The sequence below is a fragment of the Dipteris shenzhenensis genome, chromosome 23 (assembly GCF_047967505.1).
Source record: "Dipteris shenzhenensis isolate YYH24624 ecotype China chromosome 23, Dip_SZ_1.0, whole genome shotgun sequence".
In the NCBI taxonomy this organism is placed as follows: Eukaryota; Viridiplantae; Streptophyta; class Polypodiopsida; order Gleicheniales; family Dipteridaceae; genus Dipteris; species Dipteris shenzhenensis.
Genome location: NC_141618.1, coordinates 27,904,360 through 27,929,098, shown reverse-complemented (window position 1 = coordinate 27,929,098; position 24,739 = coordinate 27,904,360). Strand labels below are relative to the sequence as shown.

Genomic DNA, 24,739 nt, shown 5'->3' with positions numbered 1-24,739 from the left:
GGTACTATCTTAGAGCAGCCTATTAGTCAGGACCTTGGTAGTCAAGGGCTTGGCATTGAGGACATTGGTACTGAGGAACATGGTGGCTGATGGCTTTGTAATCACAAGTTTTGCACTTCGCAAGTTTTGAACTTCTATGCAAAGCGAATATCTAATAAAAAGTTAACTACTTTTTTTATTTCTTTACTCTCATTATTGTGTATAAAGATTGTTTATGAGGTCCATTTTATACTTAATGGTGTATTTTAAACTTTATCTCAATGTATTTTTATAGTTAAGGGTGTTTTTTAATACCAAGTGAGGTGCATATATATATGTACACCACTTATACATAAAAGGATTTATGTACACTCACTTTCTAAGGGGTTTATGTACACCACCTTTCCAAAAGAAATGGTCATAAAGGTGTGTGCACACCACTTATACATAAAGGTGTTTATTTACACCACCTTTCTAAGAGAATTGGTCATCTATTGATGTTCTTAGGTGATAGTAGCTCAGTTCATAAGAAGTTATAAAGATGTTTATGTGGACCACCTTTGTAAGAGATTTGGTTATGCATTGATGTTCTTAGTACTTAATCACCAAATATTTTGTTTTGAGTTATCAAATCTAGTTCAAAAAACAACATTACTAGTATATTCAAAATTTTTGGACTGCTTTTTGTCCATTTCTCAAATTGGACTTTACACAAGTCCAAAAATTTTGAATAGTGTGTTCTTAACATAAGGTTTTGTTAAGTACAATAAGGGTATGCTTGCAAAAAATATGAATGAAGGGGTGTGGAAACAATAAGGAAAGATATATATAAAAGAAACTCTAGAAATGAACAAAAATTTTACCCTATCATCACAAAATATTCCAACTCTAAAGCTATGTGATATACAATAGATCTCCTCATATTTAGAACTATCTCCATAGAAATATGGAAACCTTATTGTAACAAAAGATTCCAAGTCTAAAGCTATGTGATATGTAGTAGATCTCCCCATATTCCTAACTATATCCATAGAAATATGGAAATTATGAGCGACCTTTTCTTTCTACAATTGGTATCATGAAAATAATCATGTTAGTTAGTAAGTTGCAGTGTTTAAAAGCAATGGTTGTTCATACACCAATGTCTTTTACATCCACAACAACCCATATAGCGAATTTCCTTTTCTAGATTGATATGATGCAAATAAATATGTTAATTAGCAAGTTAAAGTGTGTAGAATCAATGGTCAATGTCTTTTACATTTAAGCTTGAGGTTTTGAAAAGATTATGGAGTTCTGCCTTCTTAATCAAGAATTAGAATTCAATAGAATGAGAGAGGACAATAAATTTGTACTCTTGTAAAACGAATGAGTTTTTAAAACTGGAAAAATTCAAAGAATGTACTATTAGATAGACATGATAGATCAAACCATTTTCTTTGTCAATAATTTTGAATTTTGCTATTATTGCATGTGCTACTAGTCCAATTACACCATTATATTTCCTCAAGTACCACTAGAAGACAGAAGGAGAGAGTGAGGTGAGAGTGTCATTAGAATTCGTAGATGTGAATGAATGTATGATGCAAGAAATTTGCTTAAGCCGAATAGGGGTAGAGGAAACGAGGGTCAGTGATGTTCCTTTGCCAGTGGAGGTGGGGGTCAGGAAGGGGGCCAGGTGGAGATGGCTCTAAAGAGAGTTGGGCGGAGAGCGAGCGAGCTTCGATGAGGGTGGCAGTCTGGTTGGAGGAAAGAGCACAGAGGCGGGTAGTGAGGTGGGGTGGAAGGGTGTCATGGAGGGCCCACCAAGACGCATGGGCAATGTCGCTAGCAAAGGAATGGAGGTCAGGGAAGTCCCAGTTACAGTCGTAGTCACGGAAGCAAAGCCACGGTTTGATGCCGAGGAAGTGCAACACATAGAGGGGAGGGGAAGGGAGCATGCCAGAGGAGAAGAGGTCGGTCTTTTCCTGGAGTTCTTCTGGGGATGATGACCAGAAGTGTTTGAGGAAGTTCATGCGACGTGGAAGACGATGCCACCACGTGAAGATCTCATTTAGGAAGCCTTGATCACCTCCATTGTAGGAGACGATGTCCTCGACTTTGCTCATGAGTAGCTCGAACATGCATCGTGATGGCTCTACCACCATCACCCCTGAATTGAATATTGTCCTAGCATTTCCTGTTGCCATTATCTGTAGTGTCCATGAAAAATCAAGGCAAGTGAATAACAAATTTTGAAAATTAACCTTCAAAATATGAAAAATGAAGACTTTAAAATCTGCGTTAAACCTGCAAAATTTCAAACAAAAATCGTCAATGGCTAGCGTCACGAGGCTCATGGTTTGAGCAAAACTCTTCCCCAATTTAGATGTCTCCAAACCTCGGAAGATTTTAAGGTTTTGAATCTATTTTGGTATGTATTAAGAAAAATGTTTTCAGTGAAGAGTGATTACCTCATCCTCCTCGAAGAGAAAATCCATGTTTCTCCAGACCACCACATCTGCATCCATGAATATCACCTTCTTGTATCTCTCCAGTTGCCATAGCCTTAGCTTGCTGTAATTCCACTCGTTGTAGCTCTCCGGATCCGCCCTCGGATTTCGGATCCTCTCGATCGGCTCTACTATCCAGCCTGCTGCCTCCAATCCCTGCCGATTCTCCTCAGATATGTTTTCGTCTACTAGAATCACCATGTCCCGCGTTGAACCCGTCCGCCGTATGCTTTGAGCCAGCGCAATCGCTCCGCAGACGTAGAGATCCGCTGAGTGGAGAATCGTTGCGTAGGCTTCTCGTTTGGCATTCGTGCTGTGCACCGGCCGGGGCGCTGCAGCAGTAAACTCGATGGATGTAATTAAGGCAATCCCCAAAGCGCAAATCGCCTTACAAGGTCGCGTATCCTGGCGACCAGATCGCGGCATAGCAACTCGCTAACACACTCAAGGAGACCACGCAACGATACCATAAGGTCAAGGCGAGAAATTCAGTACACTTGATGGAAATCGAAGCTGCAATCAGAGTTGCGATAACCCTCAGAGAATCCGGAAAGAATCTATGAGGACAGAGGAACTCTGGTAACTTACACTTCGTGTTCAACGGCACCGAAAGCTCGCATGATCCCACAGGCAATGCCAGCTTCTTCCTCATCTTTGGAAGATTGACAGCGTATAGCCAAAGATCCCCACTCCTAGCTACAAGCTCTCTGCAAGTGAAGAGATTGGGCAATGGCAGACACTCGCTCAACAGGAGCACATGCGTACTGTGTGTGTTTGCTGCAACGTTTGCAGCCACAAGCTGTAGATGAAGTCGATCCACATCCCTTGCCCAATCTCCAGATTTCTCACAAGGTACCTTTGCAACAAGCATGTCCAATGTGGTGCCTGGTTTGATTTTTGGCATCGGAAGTGATGGGCATTTGGGTACCTCATACAACTCCTCCTCGTCGATCCATTCTGGGTACAGATGTTTCCAAGTCAAATTCCTGTCTGCATGCTCGAATTCGAAAAGCAGTGGAGCGATTTCTGTCAATGAATCCCATGGATGCTCAATCGCCCCGTCCTCTTCGAAATTAAGGAGCCCGATCCTCAAATGCCTACCAGCATCTTCGGCTACAGACGCAAGCAAGGATTGCAGTTCCTCCCAGTACGACGGTAGCCGACTTGAAGATCGGAACCACCCCAATTTCCTTTCTGTTTTTAATGGTTGATCCTTGCCAGTACTCTCTGATCTGGCTTGAAGACTCTCCCACATCAAGGCTACCTGCTTTGCGCGCCTGGAACTGCACGTATGAAATAATTTAACACACAATCAGTCCTTCTGCCGATGCAGCAATCTTCAACTATTCAGAGCCTAGCACCAACGTCTGAATACAATTGATACAAGGACTTCTCAGTAACGCAGGAATTGATCGTACCTCGCGTTCCAGTGCTGTTGTGCTGCGACGAGAAGGTCACGCTCAGATTCGAAGGAGGCGATAGGAAATGTGACTGTTAGAAATGCCGTCAGGAACAGGAGCGAAAGAAGAACAAACTTTAGCGTAAGATTCAATTTCACCTGTTTTTCTTTTCCCCCACGCTGAGGATAGAAATTATAGAACCCTTCAAACTTCTTTCTCTCTCCATCTCTTGCAGACCTGTTATAGTGGGCATCCATAAATGGATCTGGCTTGCCATTCTCCTCACTCTCTCTGCGACACAATTCAAAACAAGAGTCAAGAAGAATATTCAGCACAAAGACAGCTAGACACAAATCTGTGAATTAAACTGGGAGAACATTGAAAGAGGACAGAATCTGCATGAGAAAGCAAAAGCAGATCCTAATATTAGCCTGAATTAATGGAGACATAAAATGGTTAAACCGTACTCTTTATATATTTTCCATCCAGTAAAGCTCGTGAGCTTGAACAGTACTCCACCCCAGAAACAATGCAAATTCTAACTTACATTGATCCCGACTGGCGGTATCGACGCTCGTGGTTCAAAGAGTTTGACGATCGCATTGCAGAACCCTGCCTTGGAATGCTGATTCCCTGATCACTCACGGATTCTCAATCTTCCATACAATAGTCCTTTAATGAGAAGCCTTTTAATGTGTAGTCTGCTGCAGTGATTAGAATGCTGCCAGTGGCTTACAATGCAGGAATCACAGAAATACAACTTGAAATTTCTTAGCTCACGCCGAATGAGGCAGGAATGAGAGAGCTGGGGCAAGGCTGGGGCAAGAAAACAGCTTAATCGGTGCAAAAACAGTAGAACATTCAGAGAAATCTTCCAATTAAGCAAACGTAGATATTAGGCACGATATGGAAGCGAACAGAGAGTGGACAGCCAAAGGGATGGGATCATCGACGTGAAGGGCTATAGCTATTGAACGTTGAACTTGAAGCAAACGATTGCTCTTGGAGATCTGTCAGGTCAACTATGTGCGTTCTCGCATCGAATGTGCAAGTCGGTTGGCCCCATAGTCACGCACTACTTTGGGTGCAGAACAATTGCGCACCAACCTGATAGGTCGTCTGTATCTAATCTCTCTCTCTCTCTCTCTGTCTCTCTCTCTCTCTTTGGCTATCTCCCCTTGTCGCAATATCAAGGCCGGTCCATACCGTATTCTGATCGTGGTTTCCATTTGTCTTTGTACAAAACTCTCAACATTGTCAACTTAAGCGTCGCATACGATTTGCATTATATAATCTTCTTCTACAAACTAATCAACGTAGCATCGCATGTCTTTTATTTATGTATTTACTTGACGTTTTCAGTGCACGACATGCATCTTCGAATAAAGAAGCGAACTCAACCTGTGCTTCTGCCAAATAAGGCCAACGATCTCCAACCGAGGCATCATGCATAAATGTTTTACACTAATCCATCTTCGAAGGCAAGTGAATAAACGGGCGGGCTACCGCTTGCTCAGCAAATGGTCCAAGCTATTGGACTGATACCTGACCGACTACCCGCCGTGCTGTCAAGTTGAAATGCCATCAGATCAGAAACAGTTTCGGTGGGTGGCAGATACTACATAGAAAACACATAATTGCTTGTCTCCACTCCATTGCAGCGATGTCGAAACAACCTAATTGTACGTGTCGCTTTGCTTTCAACTTCAAAAAGTAAGTGTGTCAAATTTCCTTTTTCCTAGATTGCAAAAAACGTATAATCCTGTTAAATAGTAGAGGGGGTGAAAAGGGAGCTAAGGCAGTTTACTAGCGCACCATCAGCACCACCCATGGATCATGGACGGGTGAGATTGCCCACCCATGTCTAGCCAACGGCCAAGATGCATTCAATGCATCATGAATGAGCATAGCGAACTCCAGTCTGTAAACACGTTAATGCAAGGGAGGGGGAGCTTTGAGGGAATTCAGGTGCATGGAGCCAAGCTACAAATGCACTCCTATTTTGCAGTGAGATGCATTGAGCGATTGATGCTACTACCTAGAATGTTGAGACAGCTACTCTACAAGGAGAAATTACTTAAAATTTTAAGGCAAGATCCCATGCATTGAGGTAGGTCACATAGACACTCTAGCCCTTCTTTGGTGAACAACTAGCAGCAATCACAATGGAGGGAGTGGAGACATGGTGTACTCATCGACCTTAACCTAAGAGGAATGAAGCAAGGGATCCATGAGAGATGGAAGGGACATTAATAAGAGGAACTAGTAATGAGACATTTGTTTGGGGGACATGCTTAACGAGAGGGTGAATTCTCTTATGAGGCAGAGGATAATCAGTGGGACAATTAGAAAATGTTCTAGTCTAACCTTTCTCTAATGACACTCTTTTAAAAAAATATAACCAATGTTGGATCAACATAATGCTTTTTAGGCTAGTGGTGGGCTTGAGAGAGGGGAGGGGAGCATTAGAGTTTCAAGGCTCATAACCATAGGTCCAATCCTCTTTCTTTGAAGATTAATAAAATTTTAAAGGCTCTTAACCATACACTTATATGATTAATTTCCCATGAGAACCAATTAATGTGAATTTCAAAAAATAGCTCTTAAACATAACTTAAAAGGATTTTAGATATAGCTTAGAAAGATTAATCGATAGCTTTGGAAGACTGTCCTATGTGAAAGAATAGGTTACTTGGCCATTGGAGAATTAGATGAGATCCATGATGTAAGTGAGTAGAGTCATCAAAGATATCATATCCACCAAAGTACTAAAATACCTTCCAACACCATTTCATCTATTTCTAACAATTGGTACGTGCAAGATGCAAGCATGTGCAACACCTTTTCATCTATTCCTAAGTGTGTGTACATAAAGTGACTAACAAGTGGATCATGGGCACCCATGCCTATTGATGGTATACTACATGCAACTCCATATATACTGTACTATCTTTTTTTCTTTTTTTTGTGTGTGTGTGTGCATTGTCATGCACGTGCTAGTGTCTATGCATGCATGTACATGCATGTGCATGTACATGTGTGTGTATGCACACACTAGACTGCTTGCAAGATTGCCTCATGCATATATCATCTAGTTGATGACTTTAGTGTGTTGGAATGAAAATGCCTCATGAGCATGCAACAATTTGTTATTTTTGTTAGCTAATTGAACTATTTCATTTTATCTCTTTTAAGGAACATGGGGTGAGGGTCCTTTCTACACAAAGTTCACAACAGTGCTCGCTACATCTATCATCAATCCTCCACTCTTGCCTCCCTCATGGGGAAAAACACCTAGTGGTACAAAGTGTACTTGCATAGCTATGTTCCTGTACCATGTGCTGAAATTTCTCAAGGGTGAACTTTTCACATATTTTAATGCATGGAAAAACATGGTCACTGATAGAATAATTAAGAACTCAATACATGTGCACTTTGTTGAAAAATGATATTTAATGGTACACTTAGAGTGTCTTTATATTCCATATATTCATTTTAGACTCTATAATAAGGTGCATGGTAGAAGGTTGTGGAGATGATGCTACAGTATTTCACATGAAATAGAGACAAGGCTTAGTGCATGTATATACAAACAATTTAACACGTTGCCAAATCATGGTATACCTCAAAGAGAACTCAATATCATATGTTAATGCATAGGAAGTTATGGTCAATAGAAGAATAGTTAAGAATACAAATACATGTGAGACCATTGTTGAAACATGATATTTAATGGTACACTTAGAACATCATGATACTGCAAAAATGTATTCATATGCTATAATAACGTGTATGTGAGAAGGTTGTGAACATGATTCTACATATCTCATAGGAAACAAGGGTGCATGTATGCAAGAAAGCACTTGGCTCCAACTCATGGGTTTTACAAGTCTTTAGACATTGTCGATTGTTTAGTAAGAAATAATAAAAAAGAAATGCTTTAAGGACTTGCAAGATCCATTAGGCTTTGCTAAGGTTCTATAGTTATTTGCATGCTCTCACATTGACTTCAAAGCCACTGCCTTTATTTTGAAAAAAACTATAAATTAAAACTGAAAGGTAAATCGGCATTATTTTTTCTTGAAGGTTTTACGAATGATACTTGCAAAGTTTTCATGCCAACTTTCTAGGGGGTTCTTTTGCTTTATTTTTATAAACAGATCCAGTAGACCACAATCTCTTCGCCAGCAAGAATAAATCCCTTTCAATAGAAAAACGGAATTTTTTTTTGAGGCGAATCTGCTTTTCAGGAAAATGGCTTTTTGGATAGCAATGTTCTTTTAAAGGCAATAGGCTTCAGTAGTTAGCAGGCGAATCGGCTTTAGCACCTTGTTCACAAACAAACACGCGAGACTTGGATGAGCAACCGGAAATCTTGATGTGACTTGAAGACTTGTAGCTGGACGAAGCCAAGGCAATCGTTCTTAGGGAGAGCTCAAGCATGGAGGGAGAGTGGAGCTCATGAATTGACTTATAGCCATGTTGGAGGGGGGTAAAAAGTATGCACAAGCTAAAAGATGAAAAGCCAACAGCCACACACAAGCTAAAAGCTAAAAATCCAATAGCCATCTAAAAGTAGGTTTAGAAATTCCTAATGAAAATTCCAAAAAATTTAAGAATAATCACAAAACTTCCACTCAACTCAATCCTAAAGCACTGTCTCTATGAGAGCTAGTGCTAATAAAGACAAGGCCAAATGAATACATATATACAAAAAATTTTGAAGTAACAAGTTGCAAAAGCATGGTCTTTAGTTTAACAATCTTCCCCCATTCTTTGATTGAAATTTATTTGAAATCAGTTTAATAATGCATACATTCTTTATAGTAAGACATATGATGGAAATTGTGCTAGTAAGGTATAGCCATAAGTACCATCAAATTTCCATACAAGGGGAGAAAATATTGATTGCTCATGGCCACCACAACGTAGTTCGATTTGTTTGTCTTACACTTTGCTCATGGGCTTATAATGAAAGGAAATACCTTTATGGGTGCTAAATAAAATAAGTGTGAGTTGTTAGGTTTGTACCCTTTCCCTTTCATTCGCATATTCCATCCCTTTCTCTAGATCCATTGTCTATTCTATCTTTCTTTCCCACATTAATGTGAAAGGCACTTCATCAATTGATCTGGGACCACTCCATCAATGCCTGCAAGCACAATGTCACTTTCTCCAAGGTCATCATCTCTTTGTTGGTTAGTCAAATGAAGACGTTCAAATACAATTATTGCCTAGCCAAAATTCAAACACAAATAGTATGTTCTATATATCTGCCACCTCTCTTAGGTTGTAGTTCTTGCCCATGTACAAAGCTACCATATCATCCAAATTTTAACCCTTTTTTGGATGGCATAAGCATGGATTTTTATTATTTTGTCATAAGCACAACTTCAATATTTTTTGAGTCTAGAATTATAAGCCAATTCTACATATTTGAAAATGATAAAAATATCATAATAGTGGGACTCATTATCTATGGAATGAACAAGGATATATATTGTTGAGAGGACAATGTATACCTTGAGGGATCTCATTTCTCAAACACTCTTCTATTTTTGTGATTACAAGCTCTTCCTAGTTGTTTAATCATGGACATTGTTTTATATCAAAATATAATACTCAATTTAGAGGTGAAAGTTCTAACAAAAATTGTAATGCTAGCCAAAATCTAGCAGCTTATATGAATAATGTAAGAAAATGTGCCTAGGTACAGACATAGATAAGGTTATTAGCACCAAGTTAGAAATTGTATCTAAACACTTGGAACCTTTGATAAAATTCGTAAGAAAATTATGAGAAAGGAATAATATGTAATATCTATGTTGATATATAAAGTATTGCATAGGAAGAGAAAATACAAGTCATAGATCTAAAAGAGAAGTTTTGAACAATCAAGGAAGTAAAAAATATTGCACCATTCCAATTTGACCCATTTTCATAACCTCCAAAATAAAGAAATTGAGTTTTCTTAAAAAACATTAGAACAAACTTTGTCTATATATGATTAAATGTGAGTACTTGTTTCTTTGGCTTCTTTATGTCATTCTTTTTTCTTCCTTTCATTTTATAGAGATATATTTTTTGTTCATGCGAACACACACACACACACACACACACACACACACACATAGCGAGAGCGAGAGTAAGAGTGAGAGCAAGTGAGTGAGCAAGCAAGAGAGAGAGAGAGAGAGAGAGAGATTTTGAAATATGTGACAATTAAGTGAGGAAGTGTGCATCTCACCTTACAAGTCGAGGTTGATCATTATGAAACATTGTGAGTAAAAGATACTCATTAAATGACTATTCTTCTGAGATTCACTATATGTAAATCCTCTATATCACGTGCTTCAAGGCCTAATTGAAAAGTCCCTTTTCTGAGAATTTTCCATGAATAAGATGCACCCTTTTTCTATGCATTCTTGGAATACCCCTTTAAATGCTACCCTCAGCTATAAGTGAAAAATGTGTTTAAAAATGACTTTTAAAAACCCTTCTATTGTCCCCATGAGTCCCCCCCCTTTCATCGAATGACTGTTACACACATAGAGGTACAACATATAAGCACACTTGTGTAGAATTGTTTAGCAATTATGTACCATGCATGGTCAAAAATGAGAAAATATGCATGCACAACAACACAAAGCATCCATAGATGTGCACATAGACGGGTTTCCTTAACTTTAAAAAAAACTTACGGGTGCATCTATTTGCATGTCTATTAGCATGTCTACCGACCCGCATCTATAGGTGCATCTATGTAACAAACACATGCCTATAGATGCGCTATTAGATTCTCTATAGAAATTTTAAAAAAATAAAAAGATGCGTTCATAGACATGCTTATAGACACTATGTAGAATGTTTTTTTTTTTAAAAGCAAAATTTTGTGTGGTTGAATAGAATGTTGTGTATGCTGTATGGTTACAAGAATCCCATTTCCACAGTGTGCAATTCAATTCTTACATCCCTCTGCATTTGAATTAGCACGGTTGGCATTTTAATTAGCAATATTCCAAGCACGTCTATAGCCAACGATTACAATTCCGAATAAAACATTACAACTCCAAAAACATTTAGTTCACAAGGCATTCATTGATAGAACATTGCATAAGAAAATTGAAAGCCATAAAAATAAAAGGAGAGTATATTAATTCATAGCCCAAAAAGTGCTTGTATGTACATATAGCATGAAGCCACGCCACATCGTGTGGCTTCAAGTACAAAAAATAAGAGGAGTGTTTATACAAGAGAGGCACGAAGCCAAGCCAATGGCTTCAAGTACAAAAAAGAGTAGCTATCACTACTTCTATGACTAATCTAAGTCATCCACGTCCTCGCTTGCTTCTTCATCACCTTCTTCGTCGCCTTCTTCATCGCCTTCTTCCTCCTTAGTATCCTGGCCTTCTTCCTCCTGAATATCTGAAGGGGCCTATAAACGAGGGACATGTATCAATGTATGAAAAATCAAACCTTTACAATATTGAGATTATTTAAGTACTTTTAAATACCGGGGGGGACGCTCCAGTAGCCCGAATATATATTGCTTCTCAATAATCAACCCCTCATCATAGAAGTTCCCCCATGTATGTCCTCTACGATGTCCACGATGGTAGGCTATCTCAATAGGAGTAGGGTACGTACCCACGATATCAAGCTGCAAGATGACAAAATTTGCGAAGGGGTTAGTACAAAGAAACAACCTCCTAATAAACACAATATCATTTGAGATCGATACTTACAAATTGGGCCTCCCATGATTCAGCACCCCCTACTCCAAAATGCATGTTTCCATATTGCTCCATTTGGATCCTTCGTGCCTCCACATGCTATAGACTGGGGTCCGCCTTCGCTGCCTTCATTGCTTTCTTCCACTCATGCGAGGTGGGGTTGGCCCCTTGGTGGTTGACCTCCCTCTCTCCTGGCAATCTCGGCTAGTGCATGCCTCTCAAGCGAAGATCTTTTTATTGGCAAGTATAACAACAATCTTTGACTATGCTCATTTATCTGTGAACTCAACATTGGGGGATTGGGATACCTAGAGCGTACAGCATTGATGGTCTCATCAGCCAAACTTTTTGGATGCTTTTGTATGGAATAAAGAAATCTCTTTAGTTGTTAGAAACTATAGAGTGCATTAAGGCCATGATGTCCTTCCCCTGTGCATCCATCAAGATGCCTCCTCTTTAAGTGATGTCATAGAAGATCGTACCATCACCCTTTGGCACATATGCATCATATGAATCAGCACCGCCCCCACCATTACCCCCCCGCAAAGCACTGTGCCATGCATCCCCTAGAGCTCTTCCTACTACTATGCCTACTGCCCTGTCGTGTGACGAGCTAGTACGCTAGCCACTCATCTCTAGAGAAGGGATTCTCAATGGCACGTGAGTATGTTGGCGGCTCTGTGAGGCATAAGGGCCTCCTGACGGCAGGGGATAAGGGACTCCAAACTATTGGAGGGGAGAAGGGAGTGCTGATGATCGGGGAGAAGGGACTCCAGACCACATGGGAGAAGGGAATGCTGATGATTGGGGAGAAGGCTGGCGGCTTTGTCTCCTATTGGGATATCTCGACTCCACATGAATAATCTCAACTAGTGTGGGTATGGGGTGGTTTGGAGTCTATATTGTCGGCTCCCATCATGTATGTGTATAACTTCTAAGGAGTGGGAGGGTGCCCTAAAATGTAATATAACTCCCAAAATATGGCATCTCGAAGATTGGGCAAGGCTCCTGAAGAGCTTCCTGGCCACATGATGAACTGTTGAAAAGAAGAAAACAAGATTTTCATCATGCATGCCCTCTTTCGATAATTGCATGCAATCCTGTGCTTTCCATCATGCATGCCCTCTTTCCATCATGCATGCAATCCCGTGATTTCCATCATGCATGCCCTCTTTTTTTATCTTGCCCTCATGTTGCAATCCAATTTAGCTCATGCAATCACTTATTTCCTCACGAATGCTTAAGGCATTGAAAATTTGACTTAAACATGCATGCAAGGGAAATGAGAAAGGAAAGAGAAGGAAGGGGAAGGGGAAGGGGAGGGGAAAGGAGAAGGGGAAGGGGAAAGGGAAGCGGAAGGGCTGTAATGCATGTTTAGAACTATCTATCGAAGCACGTCTATAGACGCGACGAACAGTGCATCTATAGGCACGGCTGCCTGTTTTCCTAAAAAATTAGACGCATCTATAGATGTGCTCTGACATATGCTTTTTTAGAAAAAGGTAAAAAGGACATGTGCCCGAGCCCAAAAGAACAACACTAGTACCAAAAACATCCTTTCCGTGCATACGACAAAGGACGATATCAAAGAGAACAACTTCCAGAGAAGACCAACCACCAAGAGACTTAACTTGGATAGAGGTATGGAAGCTTCTCATCTTTTTTCAAAGCTGCCTCTCCTTCTTCTCTTCCTTGTTCACCCTCTTCTCTCATATGTGGGGATAGTGTGTATGCCAGGAGATGAGTGTGGGTGCTTGGAGATGAGTGTGGATGCCTCGAGTTGTGTGTGTTAAAAGTAAAGCAGGCAGCGCTAAAAGTATCGAAAGGAAAGCAAGCGTGCTAAAAGTAGGTTCAAAAACTAGTTTGCAATCTACGCGTCTACACTGTGTTTTAGACGTGCCTATAGATGTGTTCCATAGTACAGACACACTTTTAGATGTGTAGAAGAGTTTTCTCATTAAATACTCAAGGAAGAACATATTTTTTGGTTTGTTTATCCGTAGGATGTCTTCATCTTCAATAAGTAGCTCTAGTGAGGATGAATCCCTCTGTATCCACTGTCGTGAAATGTTGTTGGAGCAAAAAATCAAATGTATATGTGATCGATGTTGAGGAAACATGTATTGTGCATGTAGAATTACACTCAATCACATCTCAAACTACGAAGAATGGGATGCGAACGTATCTGGAGTAAGTGTTATAGTGTTGAGGTTGATTGAGATACCTATGGGTGTTCATGTATTTGATATATGATCCTTTTTTAATTTGATACAGGAGCAGTGCCACACCCGCATATGTTGCCCTATGCTCATCATGAGGGAGGAGGCTAAGCATCGGCGATATGAGGTAGGATCTTTAGGAGGGACCATTATAGATGCATGGAGTGATGGTGATAGTAGCCCTCCACCATTACGTCATGATGTCGTGGAGGAGGAAGTGTTTAATGATATGGTGCAAGATTTATATGTCCATCAGTCCTCCGGTAGGAATAATAGCATGGAGCAAGATGATCTTTTTACTACAGCATCAACTACACTATTTAAGGGGTGCACATTCTCTATTCTACGTGCCTTCCTTGAGTTACTAAACTTGCAAACCATCTATGGATGGAGAAATGCAAGTTTGAATGCATTACTCAAGTAAGCTTTAAAGTCTATTTTGCAAACATGGTGAATTATGCTAGTGGGTCAATTATTGGAATACTTTTTCTCATTTATGGTCTTCACGTGCAGGCTATTGTGTAAAATGCTTTCAAGGGAGAATAAATTACCGACCTCAAGAGATATGGCAAGGCAACATGTGACCCTCTAGGAGGATTGGATTACAAGCGCATTCATGCATGCGTTAATGATTGTGTTCTGTTTCGTGGACCACATAAACAGGCAAGAGAGTGTCCTACTTGTGGAGAGGCAAGATATAGAGCTAATCTCAAAACTTTGGATGTGCCTCATAAGGTTCTATGACATTTTCCCATAATCCCTCACATCCAACATATGTTCAAGTGCAGATCCATTGCAGAGCTCATGTCATGGCATTCCTCCCATCGATCAACTGATGGCAAGTGGAGAACTCCTGCAGACACTCCTGCATGGAAGCATATTGAAGACACATGGCCAAGCTTCAAGGAAGAACCTAGGAACTTAAGACTTGGATTGGGTATGGATGGTGTGAACCCATTTGGTCTCAAAAGCACCTCTTATAGTGTATGGCCAGTAATATTAGTGAATTATAATCTTCCACCCTCTATGGTGATTAAGAAAGGACATGTTATGTTATCCCTTCTAATTCCAGAGAAACATAAAGTAAAAAATCCTGACGTTTATCTGGAGCCTTTGATTGATGAGCTAGATGTACTTTGGAGAGGTATCAAGGTGCATGATGCCTCCCTAGTCATGAGACTTCAATTGCAAAGCAGTCTCGATGTGGACGATGCATGACTTCCTAGGCTGTGGCGAGTGTTTAGGTAAGCATTGAACTTTTAATTATGAGTAGGCAATTGATGTGGCACCCTAAACCCACCTTACTTACACAATTGCATCTATTGTTTAGGTCTCACTACATCAGATTACCATGCATGTCCTGTTTGTGGTCCTTTGCTAGTTGCTTCATGGGTTGATGCATTGAATAAGGTCATCTATGAGAATCACCATCGATTTCTCCCACCTGATCATCCTAGATATGTCGCCCCTTGGAATGAAGTCTCCCCATAGTCACTCACTACAGGAGATTGGATGAGAATTTGGGATGGTTCCATGACTCCTTCACCACTTGCTATATTGAATGGAAATAAAGATTGCACGCTAACACCATCTTTTGTTTAGATACTCCATGTTTTATCGACTACCATATTGGTCCCACCTCAAGATCAATCACGTGCTTGGTCCCATGCATATCTTCAAGAATGTGGCATCTACCATTTGGGAACATATGAATGGGACACAAGATTCTGCAAGCATAAGGGCAGATCTACCCACCACAAGGAGAATGTGTGAAGCTTGGCCACAAGAGAGGCCAAATGGGTGTGTCTTTTTACCCCGTGCACCATGGAGGTTATCAAAGCTAGAGATGGTTGCAGGGTGAAGCGAGCTATCATGAACTACAATTTGTACTCCCAATGGATGCATGAGGTGTTAGAAGGGGGCCTCCACAAAGAGCAAGAAAAGAGGTGTAGAGCAATGATATGGCTTCTAGAAATCTCATGATTTGCACAAGATGGTCCAAGTAAGTATGACTTAGCATAATCTCTTTTTCCTTCCCAATTTGTGAGTGTAGAAAGAACAAATCAACCATCACTCGTATGTTCAGTTCATACTACCTACTAGCATTTCTCACAGTGCATCGAAGGACATGAAGGATTGTATTTAGAAGATGGGCAAGCTTATGAGGTACTTTGGCAGGATACAAAATGTGAAGTGTATCAATGCTCCATGCAAGGTTTTCATATTGCTAATATGGTGCACTTTTTTCTTTCTAGGTATGAGCTCAAAGGAAATAGACCCCACCACACTTGAGGATGCTCGAGTTATGTCAATGGAGGTGGTTTGTTTAGTGGAGGAGACCTTTCCATGTTCTATTCTCACAAGCCAACTACATCTCATAGTGCATGTGGTGGATGAGATTGCTATATGTGGCACTATACATGCATGATGGTTGTTCTTCCTTGAGCTCTTCATGAAGACCTTGAAGGGTTTCAAGAGGCAAAATGCAAGGCCCGAAGGTAGCATGGCCGAGGGTTGGTTGGTACAAGAGTCACTTGTATATATTTTTGAGTTTCTTGTTGATGTGATAGCTCTCTCCCACGACTATGGAGAGATGATGGAGACCTAAGGATGACCTCTACTGTGCCTCAAGGGAAAGGACAGAGCAAAACAATGGACGCAGAGTTGCGTAATAATATCAACCTCTGTTGCATGCTTAATAGTGATGTGATGAAAAGATGGGTGACCAGATACGAGGATGCAAAGGCAAGAAGGTAGGCCCCTCTTTCGTACACAGCACGGATCTCCTATGCCATACCCTCTACATCTAAGAGCACTTCCAAAGGATATTCATGTGGATTGGCTACGTGACGAAATGGAGAGAGTAGAGAGAGACGAGGGGATGCATATCACAATGGAAGAATGGGAGTATGCTAGAGGATGCATGAGCAAGGTTAGTATATAGAATGTTATGCATAAGCTAAGATCTTTCAACAATTTAGATTGCTTATTCAATTGATTTTGTCTTGATCTAGTGTACTATGTTCAATGATATATGGTGTGAGGGCAAGCACTTTCAAACACAACAGATTGATGATAAGAGAAACACACAAGATTGTAGCATGATTGCTAGCTTTGAGGGAGCCAATGGAGCCATGGATGATTATTGTGGCAAAAACCAAGATACTATTAAGCTTTTACTTTCGAAGCTTCTTTGTGTATGTTTTGGATGTCAATTGGTTTAAGGACATGGTGGAAAGAGGCCCTAATGCAACAATCAAACGCCATGCAAGTGGCTTTGTAACTATTGACTCCACAAAGTTTTGGCAAAGCAAGGACACACTAGTACTACTGCAACAATGTGAATAGGTATTGTACACATATATAAAAATACTCACTTTTAAATATTTGATACCTTTGATGCAAGGAAAATTGCATGATTGTATTTGTGTTTGAATTAGGTTGTCTATCAACCAATGGTGGATAATAATAGGTGGTGGCATGTCATACCTATTACGCCACGTTCCAAAGTGATGTATAGTACATTTACTTATATGGAGTGTATGGTGATCATGGCCATGAGGTGATGATGATCGTGATACCAAAGAGGAGGAGGATCATGAGATAGGAGATACAGATATGTAGGCCATTACCCATGAGGATGAGCCTGCCATTGGTGATCCTAATTTCGATCAGCACATGAGTAGCACAAGTAGTAGTGGGCTGAATGTATTTGTAGATCTCAACATTGGTTTGGATTTTGAAGTAGAAAGTTTGGCAAGAATTGATCTCATTGATGATGAGATCAAATCGGCAAAACTATTTTACATATTGTCTCATTCTCCTCATGTCACTTAATTTTTGTATATGTGGGTTTGCCAAAAAGCATTGATATTTTTAATAAAATTATGTGCTTTGGTAATCATGGGCAATGTTTGGAAAGCAGTGATGCACATTTATCAGCCTCCAGCAAAATATTACTCTATGTATTCTCTGTTGCACGTTTGTAAAGGTGTCTAAATATGTGTCTAAAAGACAGTGCAGATGCGCTATTAGACGCGTTAATAACCATGCTATTAGATGCACTCATAGATGCACCCGTATTTTCACTATTTTATCTATGCCTATTGACATGTCTGCTATTTTGCATGTCTATCAAGCACATCTATAGTTGATTTGTCTTGTTGTGATGTCCAACCACACAAAGTCAGATATGATACTTAACAAACTCAATGTGCAAGGACTTATTGACATGCCTGCTATTTTGCGTGTCTATCAAGCACATCTATAGTTGATTTGTCTTGTTGTGATGTCCAACCACACAAAGTCAGATATGATACTTAACAAACTCAATGTGCAAGGACTTATCACATTTTAAGATCTCTACAAAGTTTTATGATAATCGAACACATAGAGGCGGTATGGTATAAGCATACCAATGCACAATGTTTAGGCAATTATACACCGTGAATGGTAGAAAATGAGAAAATGTACATGTGCCACCTTACAAGTGATGTCCAATCTTTATGAAAATTTTCTAGTATAATAGTTTTCAAAATATGAAGCTTTGTTATACATTTCATGATCATCAAACACATAGAGGTAAAATCCCGGGGGATTCACTCTTCATGAAAGGGGGACGTCACCTGCGTGCATGAACTTCAAGAAAACCCCCTATTTAAGATCCATATAGGATGATAAAACACCCCTATTTAAGCTTATAAGATACCACCAAAATTCTATTATGTCCCCCCTTTCCTTAAATCTACGTTCTTTCTCAAGCATTTAGATCGCACAATAAGAAAATTTAGATTACTTTCCCTATGACTATTTAAAACCATACACAAAACCAAACTTGTTTGGACTAGTTATCCAAGGTTACCTATACTATGTCCCCCCCTCTTAAATATGGCATGGCCCCCCTAACTTAAATTCAATATTGGGAAAAAATAAAAGGCCCCCCACCCCTAATGTATAAGCTTATGCCTCATTAAAAAAAACCCCCCTATTGTACACTCACGTGATATCATAAGTTTCCTCTTGTGAATCCCCCGGGGGTAAAATATATAAGCATATCAATGTAAATTTGTTTGGCAAACATGTACCATGCATAGTAAAAAATGAGAAAGTATGTATGTCCCACCATACAAGACGTGTACGATGCTTTATAAAATTTTGTGAGTATAATATTCTTTTTGGTTTAAAGGTCTGTGAAAAGGATCATGACCATCAGACACATAGAGATATGGTATATAACCATTGTAAAGCACAAGTTTTTGGCAATGATGCACCATGCATAGTAAAAAATGAGGAAATGTACATGTTTCTATTGGAATCACATGGTGACACCATGTTGATGCTAAAAATGATGAGAAATATCAAATATATAACCAAGGACATGAATCCTCATTTATAGGCTAGGACTCCACCTCCTAGATGAGGTCACACAAGATCATATAAAATCTAATCTAGAACTAGGTCACTTGGACAAGTTGCCTAAGGACTCTCAATACCCACACATATCTAGGACACTCTACATCACAACATAGGAATCTAATATCCAACAAACCCCCCTCTGGGTCATAGGGACTGAGCCTATTACATGAAACATAAATAAGACTATGGGAAGTTCTTACCTGCAAACAGGCAATGTCTAATCCTAGGGAAATGACATCAAATGATTGTAATCATAAGTGAGAACATGGCATGTCCTACCAATGAGCCCAGAGGTTTAGAGTACATCTTAAAATGCATGTCATTTTGGGGGATGGCCCAAGGGAGAGGACCCTTATTGTCTCAAACACAAATTATTTGAAAGAGGGAAAGAACTTAGAAAGCCCATTCATCGTATTGAGAATCAAACAATGAGTCAATAGGGGGACTGCTACATAAGAGTCCACAAACATTTGTGTACTCTCATCTATTAAGAGCTATTAAGTTCCAAATGTAACCTGTGTCACAATGAAAGAAGAGAAAGAGTGTCTTCAAATTGAATTTAGACACACATGAGCACATCTTGGGGTGTCTTGGAGCTGTTAACAAGGAGGGACTAGTGAGATAGTACTAAGAAAATGTAGTCTCATTGCAAGGAAACAATATTCCACTTATCCTAGAAAATGGAAAATGTATTTGAGATTATGCTTCTTTTAGTAAATCCCAAACTAACCACTGCACTTGTTTTTGTAAATCCCAATGATAAATCCCAGGCTTTTTAGTATATTAAATTATTTTTGTAATTCCCAAATGGTAAATCCCATGCCTGTTTTTATTATATATCCCAACAACCATCGCGCTGGCTTTATTAAATCCCATAACGAATCCACACATCCACAAATCCATTCATTTTATAATAATAGAAGCAATCCACAGCATTGGTGGTTGTTAATATCCTAATGCAACCAACCACTTATCCTACACTACTACCATGCTGCTATCCCTGCACTACTGCCATGCCATCCTAAGATTTGTTGCACATTGCTATACTAAAACAACCCCCTTTAGACTAGTAATCTTTAACTGTCAAATTTCAACCATCACGCTACTTAAAACATTTAATTACTAACATGGAAGCAGGTCAACACAAAATTAGGTATTACGAGCACCATAGATGATGGATGATGGAAGGCTAAGAAAGTGTACAAGTCCATGAAATGTCTACAAGATCTTTACATTTTCAAAATACAAGGACATTTTGCGGCTCAAGGAAACTCCAAACACCCAACTATATTATCAACCTCTCTATAGCAAGCATCTCCTAGCTCCTATGGCTAGTCTAGTGGACTATTGCAGACCTCTTCACACACTCGGATCACACACTGCTTGCTTGTCTCTACCGACTTGTACGCCCACACTAACTACTCCAACAGTTATAAACAAATTTTGATTCTTTTCACATATAATTAAAGTATATTTAATTTAGCAAAATATTTCAAACTAAATTAAATATACTTTAAATACACATTTAATGTAAAATGAGTTAAAAATTAAAGATTAAATAAAAATTACAAACTCATGAAATAGAGAGTATGTAAACACATAAATTATAAAATAAGGTAAAATAGATAAAAATCAAATGACAAAATGATAGACATTAAAAAAATCCTACATTTTTTCCCTCTTTTATATATATATATATATGTATATATGTATATATATATATATAGCTAAACATTTTAAACTAAATTAAATATACATTTAATGTAAAATGAATTAAAAATATAAATACATTATCTTTTTCTCTTATGCTTATGCTCTTTTTCCCTCTTCTTTTTCCCCTCTTTCAATCTCTTTTCCCCTCTTCCTTCTCTTCTTTTCCCCTCTTCTTTTTTCCCTCTTTCAAACTCTTTTTCCCCTCTTTCAAACATATGCTTTCTCTTTTTTTCTCTTATGCATATGTTTTTCATGCTCTTATGCTTATGCTCTTTTCCCCTCTTCTTTTTTTCCTCTTTCAATCTCTTTTTCCCCTCTTTCAAACATATGCTTTCTCTTTTTTTCTCTTCTGCATATGTTTTTCCTGCTCTTATGCTTATGCTCTTTTCCCATCTTCTTTTTTCCCTCTTTCAATCTCTTATGCATATGTTTTTTCTTCTCATATGCTTATGCTTATGCATGAGCATATGTCTCCGTCTCCTTCTCCCTTACTTCTCTTCTTTGTCCCTCTCTTTTTCTCTTCTTTTCATAAGCATATGCCTATGCCTATGCTTATGCTTATGCTTATGCATGAGCATATGCTCATATGCTTATGCATAAGCATAAGCATATGCTTTCTCTCTTTTTCTATTATGCTCATATGCTCTTTTTCCCCTCTTCCTTGTCTTCCTTTCCCCTGTTTCAATCTATTTTCCCCTCTTTCAATCTCTTTTCCCTTCTTTCAAACATATGCTTTCTCTCTTTATCTCTTATGCATATGTTTTTTCATCTCTTATGCTTATGCTTATGCATGAGCATGTCTCCTTCTCCTTCTCCTTTGCTTCTCTTCTTTTTCCCTCTCTTTTTCTCTTCTTTTTATGAGCATATGCCTATGCTTATGCTTGTGCTGATGCATGAGCATATGCTCATATGCTTATGCATAAGCATAAGCATATGCTTTCTCTCTTTTTCTCTTATGCATATGCTTTCTCTCTTTTTTCTCTTATGCATATTTGGTTCTTTTCTCCTCTTTTAATCTCTTTTCACCTCTTATTTCTCTTCTTTTCCCCTCTCCTTGTCTTATGCTTCTCCTTCTCTTATGCATATGCTTTCCCTCATATGCTTTCTGTCTTATGCATATGCTTATTTCCTTCTCCTTAGTCGTATTCAGTTCTTTTTTAACATGCTCCTTAGCCGTATTTGGTTCTTTTTTTTTTCAAATAGATTCTAAATGGAACAACCACGCCCTCACCCATGGGTGTCCTCCCTAAACCCCAACCCAGTTCCCCATGTCATAGGGATTATAGACATAGCTTCACTACTAGCTCATGTAAAAGAGAAGATTGCGCAAGAGAATGATTGGGTGAAGTACGTGGGGTGCGTGCTTCTAGGTGGGGTCCAAGCCGAAGGGTAGTGGAGCAAGGGTGACTGAGAATTACATGACACAACCTACGGGATCTTCATAGGTTGTGGAGAGACCACCACGACTGGTGGAGCTTCAAATATGATTGTGTAAAGGACATAATGATTGTGTGGAGGTATTCGTGGATTGCGAGTAGATAATCACTGAAGAGCATGACTACATATTAGAAGAGGTAGAGGATGAAGTCCCCAGTGACCCACCTAGCAGTGCGGAGGAGGAAAGTACCTCAGACAATAACATAGAGCAGTAGACCTTCTCCACCATTTTGGCATTTTTGGAGAATGTCTCTTTTGGAGACAAATTTTTCTTAAGCATACTTTGGAGACATATATTTTTTATATACATAATTTTAGAGACATACTTTTGGTCTCTATTTTATATATATATATGAAAATCTTATTGGATTCCACTTGTCTTTCATAAATATTTGTCTTTTCATAATTGTCTTATGTAGATAATTGTCCTTTCATATTTATCCTTTATGCGTTGATGTCATTTCATAATTTTCACAAGTGATTAATTGCCTGCCCATAATTTCTTGAGTAATTAATTGTCTTTTCGCTTCTTACCTGCTCTTGTTTTTTATTTCTTGTTTTCATGTTTGTGTCTACGTTTGTCCAATCCCCCCAAATTAGACATGGGATCATGTCACATGTTCGACGAGTACGAAAACCCTCATAGGAGGAGACATCATGATGTATATTCTCCAAAGGACTTTGATTCCACTCAGGCGACACCTCAGGGGCCTACTCCTGTGACTACCCCTAGCTGGACTCCTCTCAGATGTAGTATTGTGACTACCCCTCGGGGAACTCAGGCTTTACTACTAGCAACCCATGGCTTTGTTGGAAGTCCCTATGAGTTTGTCACACAGATGACCGATGCAGAGGCAGCGAGATTCTTCTCTCTACTATCCCAGAGGACCTCAACAAATCCCTCTCCTACACTAATGGCTGGACCTACTGTCTAGCCCTTCCCTTTAGCTCCTTCGACTGAGGGGTCATCACCTAGGCATGCCCATCGTAAGGGAAGGAAGAGTAGGAGGGGTCACTTATGTTGTGTTGACTTGAGAGATGTAGATAGATGAGTCAGCTTACTCACATCCCTACAGGTCTCCACTTGGTCCCGAGACCCAATACCAGCAGTCAGGTCCCTTGCCCTCTCCTACTCTCACTGCTACTCCTCACTCCGTAAGTGCTCGCAATAACACCACTCGCTCTGACTCTACCACTACCATGAGTCCTCCTTACTCGGTTGAGGACTTGTCTTATGAAATCACAGTTTCTGGAGAGATAATAGAGAATAAAAAGGGCTCAGCAGTAGCAGTGATGGCCACCATGAGGTGGTTGACGAGCCACCACTTCAGGGCGGCATAGCTACTGAGACTGGTGGTACCAAGATGACGAAAAGAAGTAGGCAGTCATCGATGAATTGAAAAGACAATATCCTAACCCTCCAAATTGGGAGTTCAATTCGGATTACATGAAAGAGCACATGGGGGTCCTCTTGAAGCATCGTAGGTCAACCTTGCATACTTCCATCACAAAGGGGAAGGCTAAACCTAGCTGGGTAGACAAAGCTAATTGGATGTTTTTTAAGAAGCAGTACAAGGACCATCCCGAACTGTTCGAGGGTTAGAGGAGGGCTGGCGAGGAGACGGCTGGACTCCGTAGGTACTTTGCACTTTGGTGCAGGCGGCCGGTTGGCATTCGAGGCAACCGTGGTAAGTCTACTTCTTCTCATTTAATGTATTGTTCTATTTGTTTTACTAATATTGCATGCACTTTATCTAACTCTCATAAATTGGGCCCACAGCGAGCTATGATGGGTCACTTTCCTACAGACACAGAGACGAGACCTGTGTTTTGCGTAGAAACAAAGCCGTGGTTTATTGAGCAGGAGACACTAGGAGCAACGATAGATTGGGCTAAGGTGGCTGCTCGCACGGTATAATTCTACTCCTACTTGTAATCTCACTTTTTAAACTGTTTTATTCTTTAAGTTCCAATCTAATTTCCAATTAATATGGTTTCACTCTTAGACTCAAAGCTCGAATGTCCCATCCATGGAGGTGAGTGGTGATGATGAGGGATTAGGCTTACATGGCTTCGACGAGGGCCAAGGATTAGGTGTAGTTCACGAGGGCCATGTAGGGATCAGACCAGCACGATGAGGACGAGGACGATGATTCGGATGAGTAGTAGTAGTAGTAGTAGTTTGAATATACTTTGCTATGTATATGCTTTTGTATATTGGCTCTTTTGAGCAATTTTGTATCACCCTTTTCGAAAGGGTAATTTTGCAACAAACAATGTTGTATATCTTCGACATGTATATGCTTCTATCGCTCGGTTCATTTGAGCAATTTTGTATCACCCTTTCCACAAGG

The 24,739-nt window shown here is 39.7% G+C and overlaps 1 protein-coding gene across 2 annotated transcripts; it reads right to left on the bottom strand.

The window, feature by feature from the left end:
* Positions 1–1,467: 1,467 nt before the first annotated feature.
* Positions 1,468–4,808, bottom strand: LOC147887209 (putative UDP-glucuronate:xylan alpha-glucuronosyltransferase 3). 2 transcript variants are annotated; one of them, XM_087394363.1, is made up of 5 exons: positions 4,419–4,808; positions 3,890–4,162; positions 3,060–3,754; positions 2,433–2,803; positions 1,468–2,171 (listed from the first exon to the last, which is right to left on the bottom strand). In XM_087394363.1, exons 1-5 carry the CDS (start codon positions 4,472–4,474, stop codon positions 1,578–1,580), a joined length of 1,989 nt encoding a protein of 662 aa, XP_087250489.1. In that variant the 5' UTR covers positions 4,475–4,808; the 3' UTR covers positions 1,468–1,577. The 2 variants fall into 2 exon arrangements, with proteins under 2 accessions (XP_087250489.1, XP_087250490.1); XM_087394364.1 differs by lacking the exon at positions 4,419–4,808 and having other exon boundaries at positions 3,890–3,911; positions 4,030–4,096.
* Between the last annotated feature and the right edge of the window lie 19,931 nt (positions 4,809–24,739).

What these genes read in the sequence shown, in the direction of transcription:
- LOC147887209 (XM_087394363.1), bottom strand. Translation starts at nt 4,474, where the DNA reads ATGCGATCGTCAAACTCTTTGAACCACGAGCGTCGATACCGCCAGTCG. An exon ending in TACCGCCAGTCGGGATCAAT is followed by an intron (nt 4,163 to 4,418) that starts GTAAGTTAGAAT and finishes ATTGTGTCGCAG; the next exon opens with AGAGAGTGAGGAGAATGGCA. An exon ending in TTCTCTTCGAGGAGGATGAG is followed by an intron (nt 2,172 to 2,432) that starts GTAATCACTCTT and finishes TGGACACTACAG; the next exon opens with ATAATGGCAACAGGAAATGC.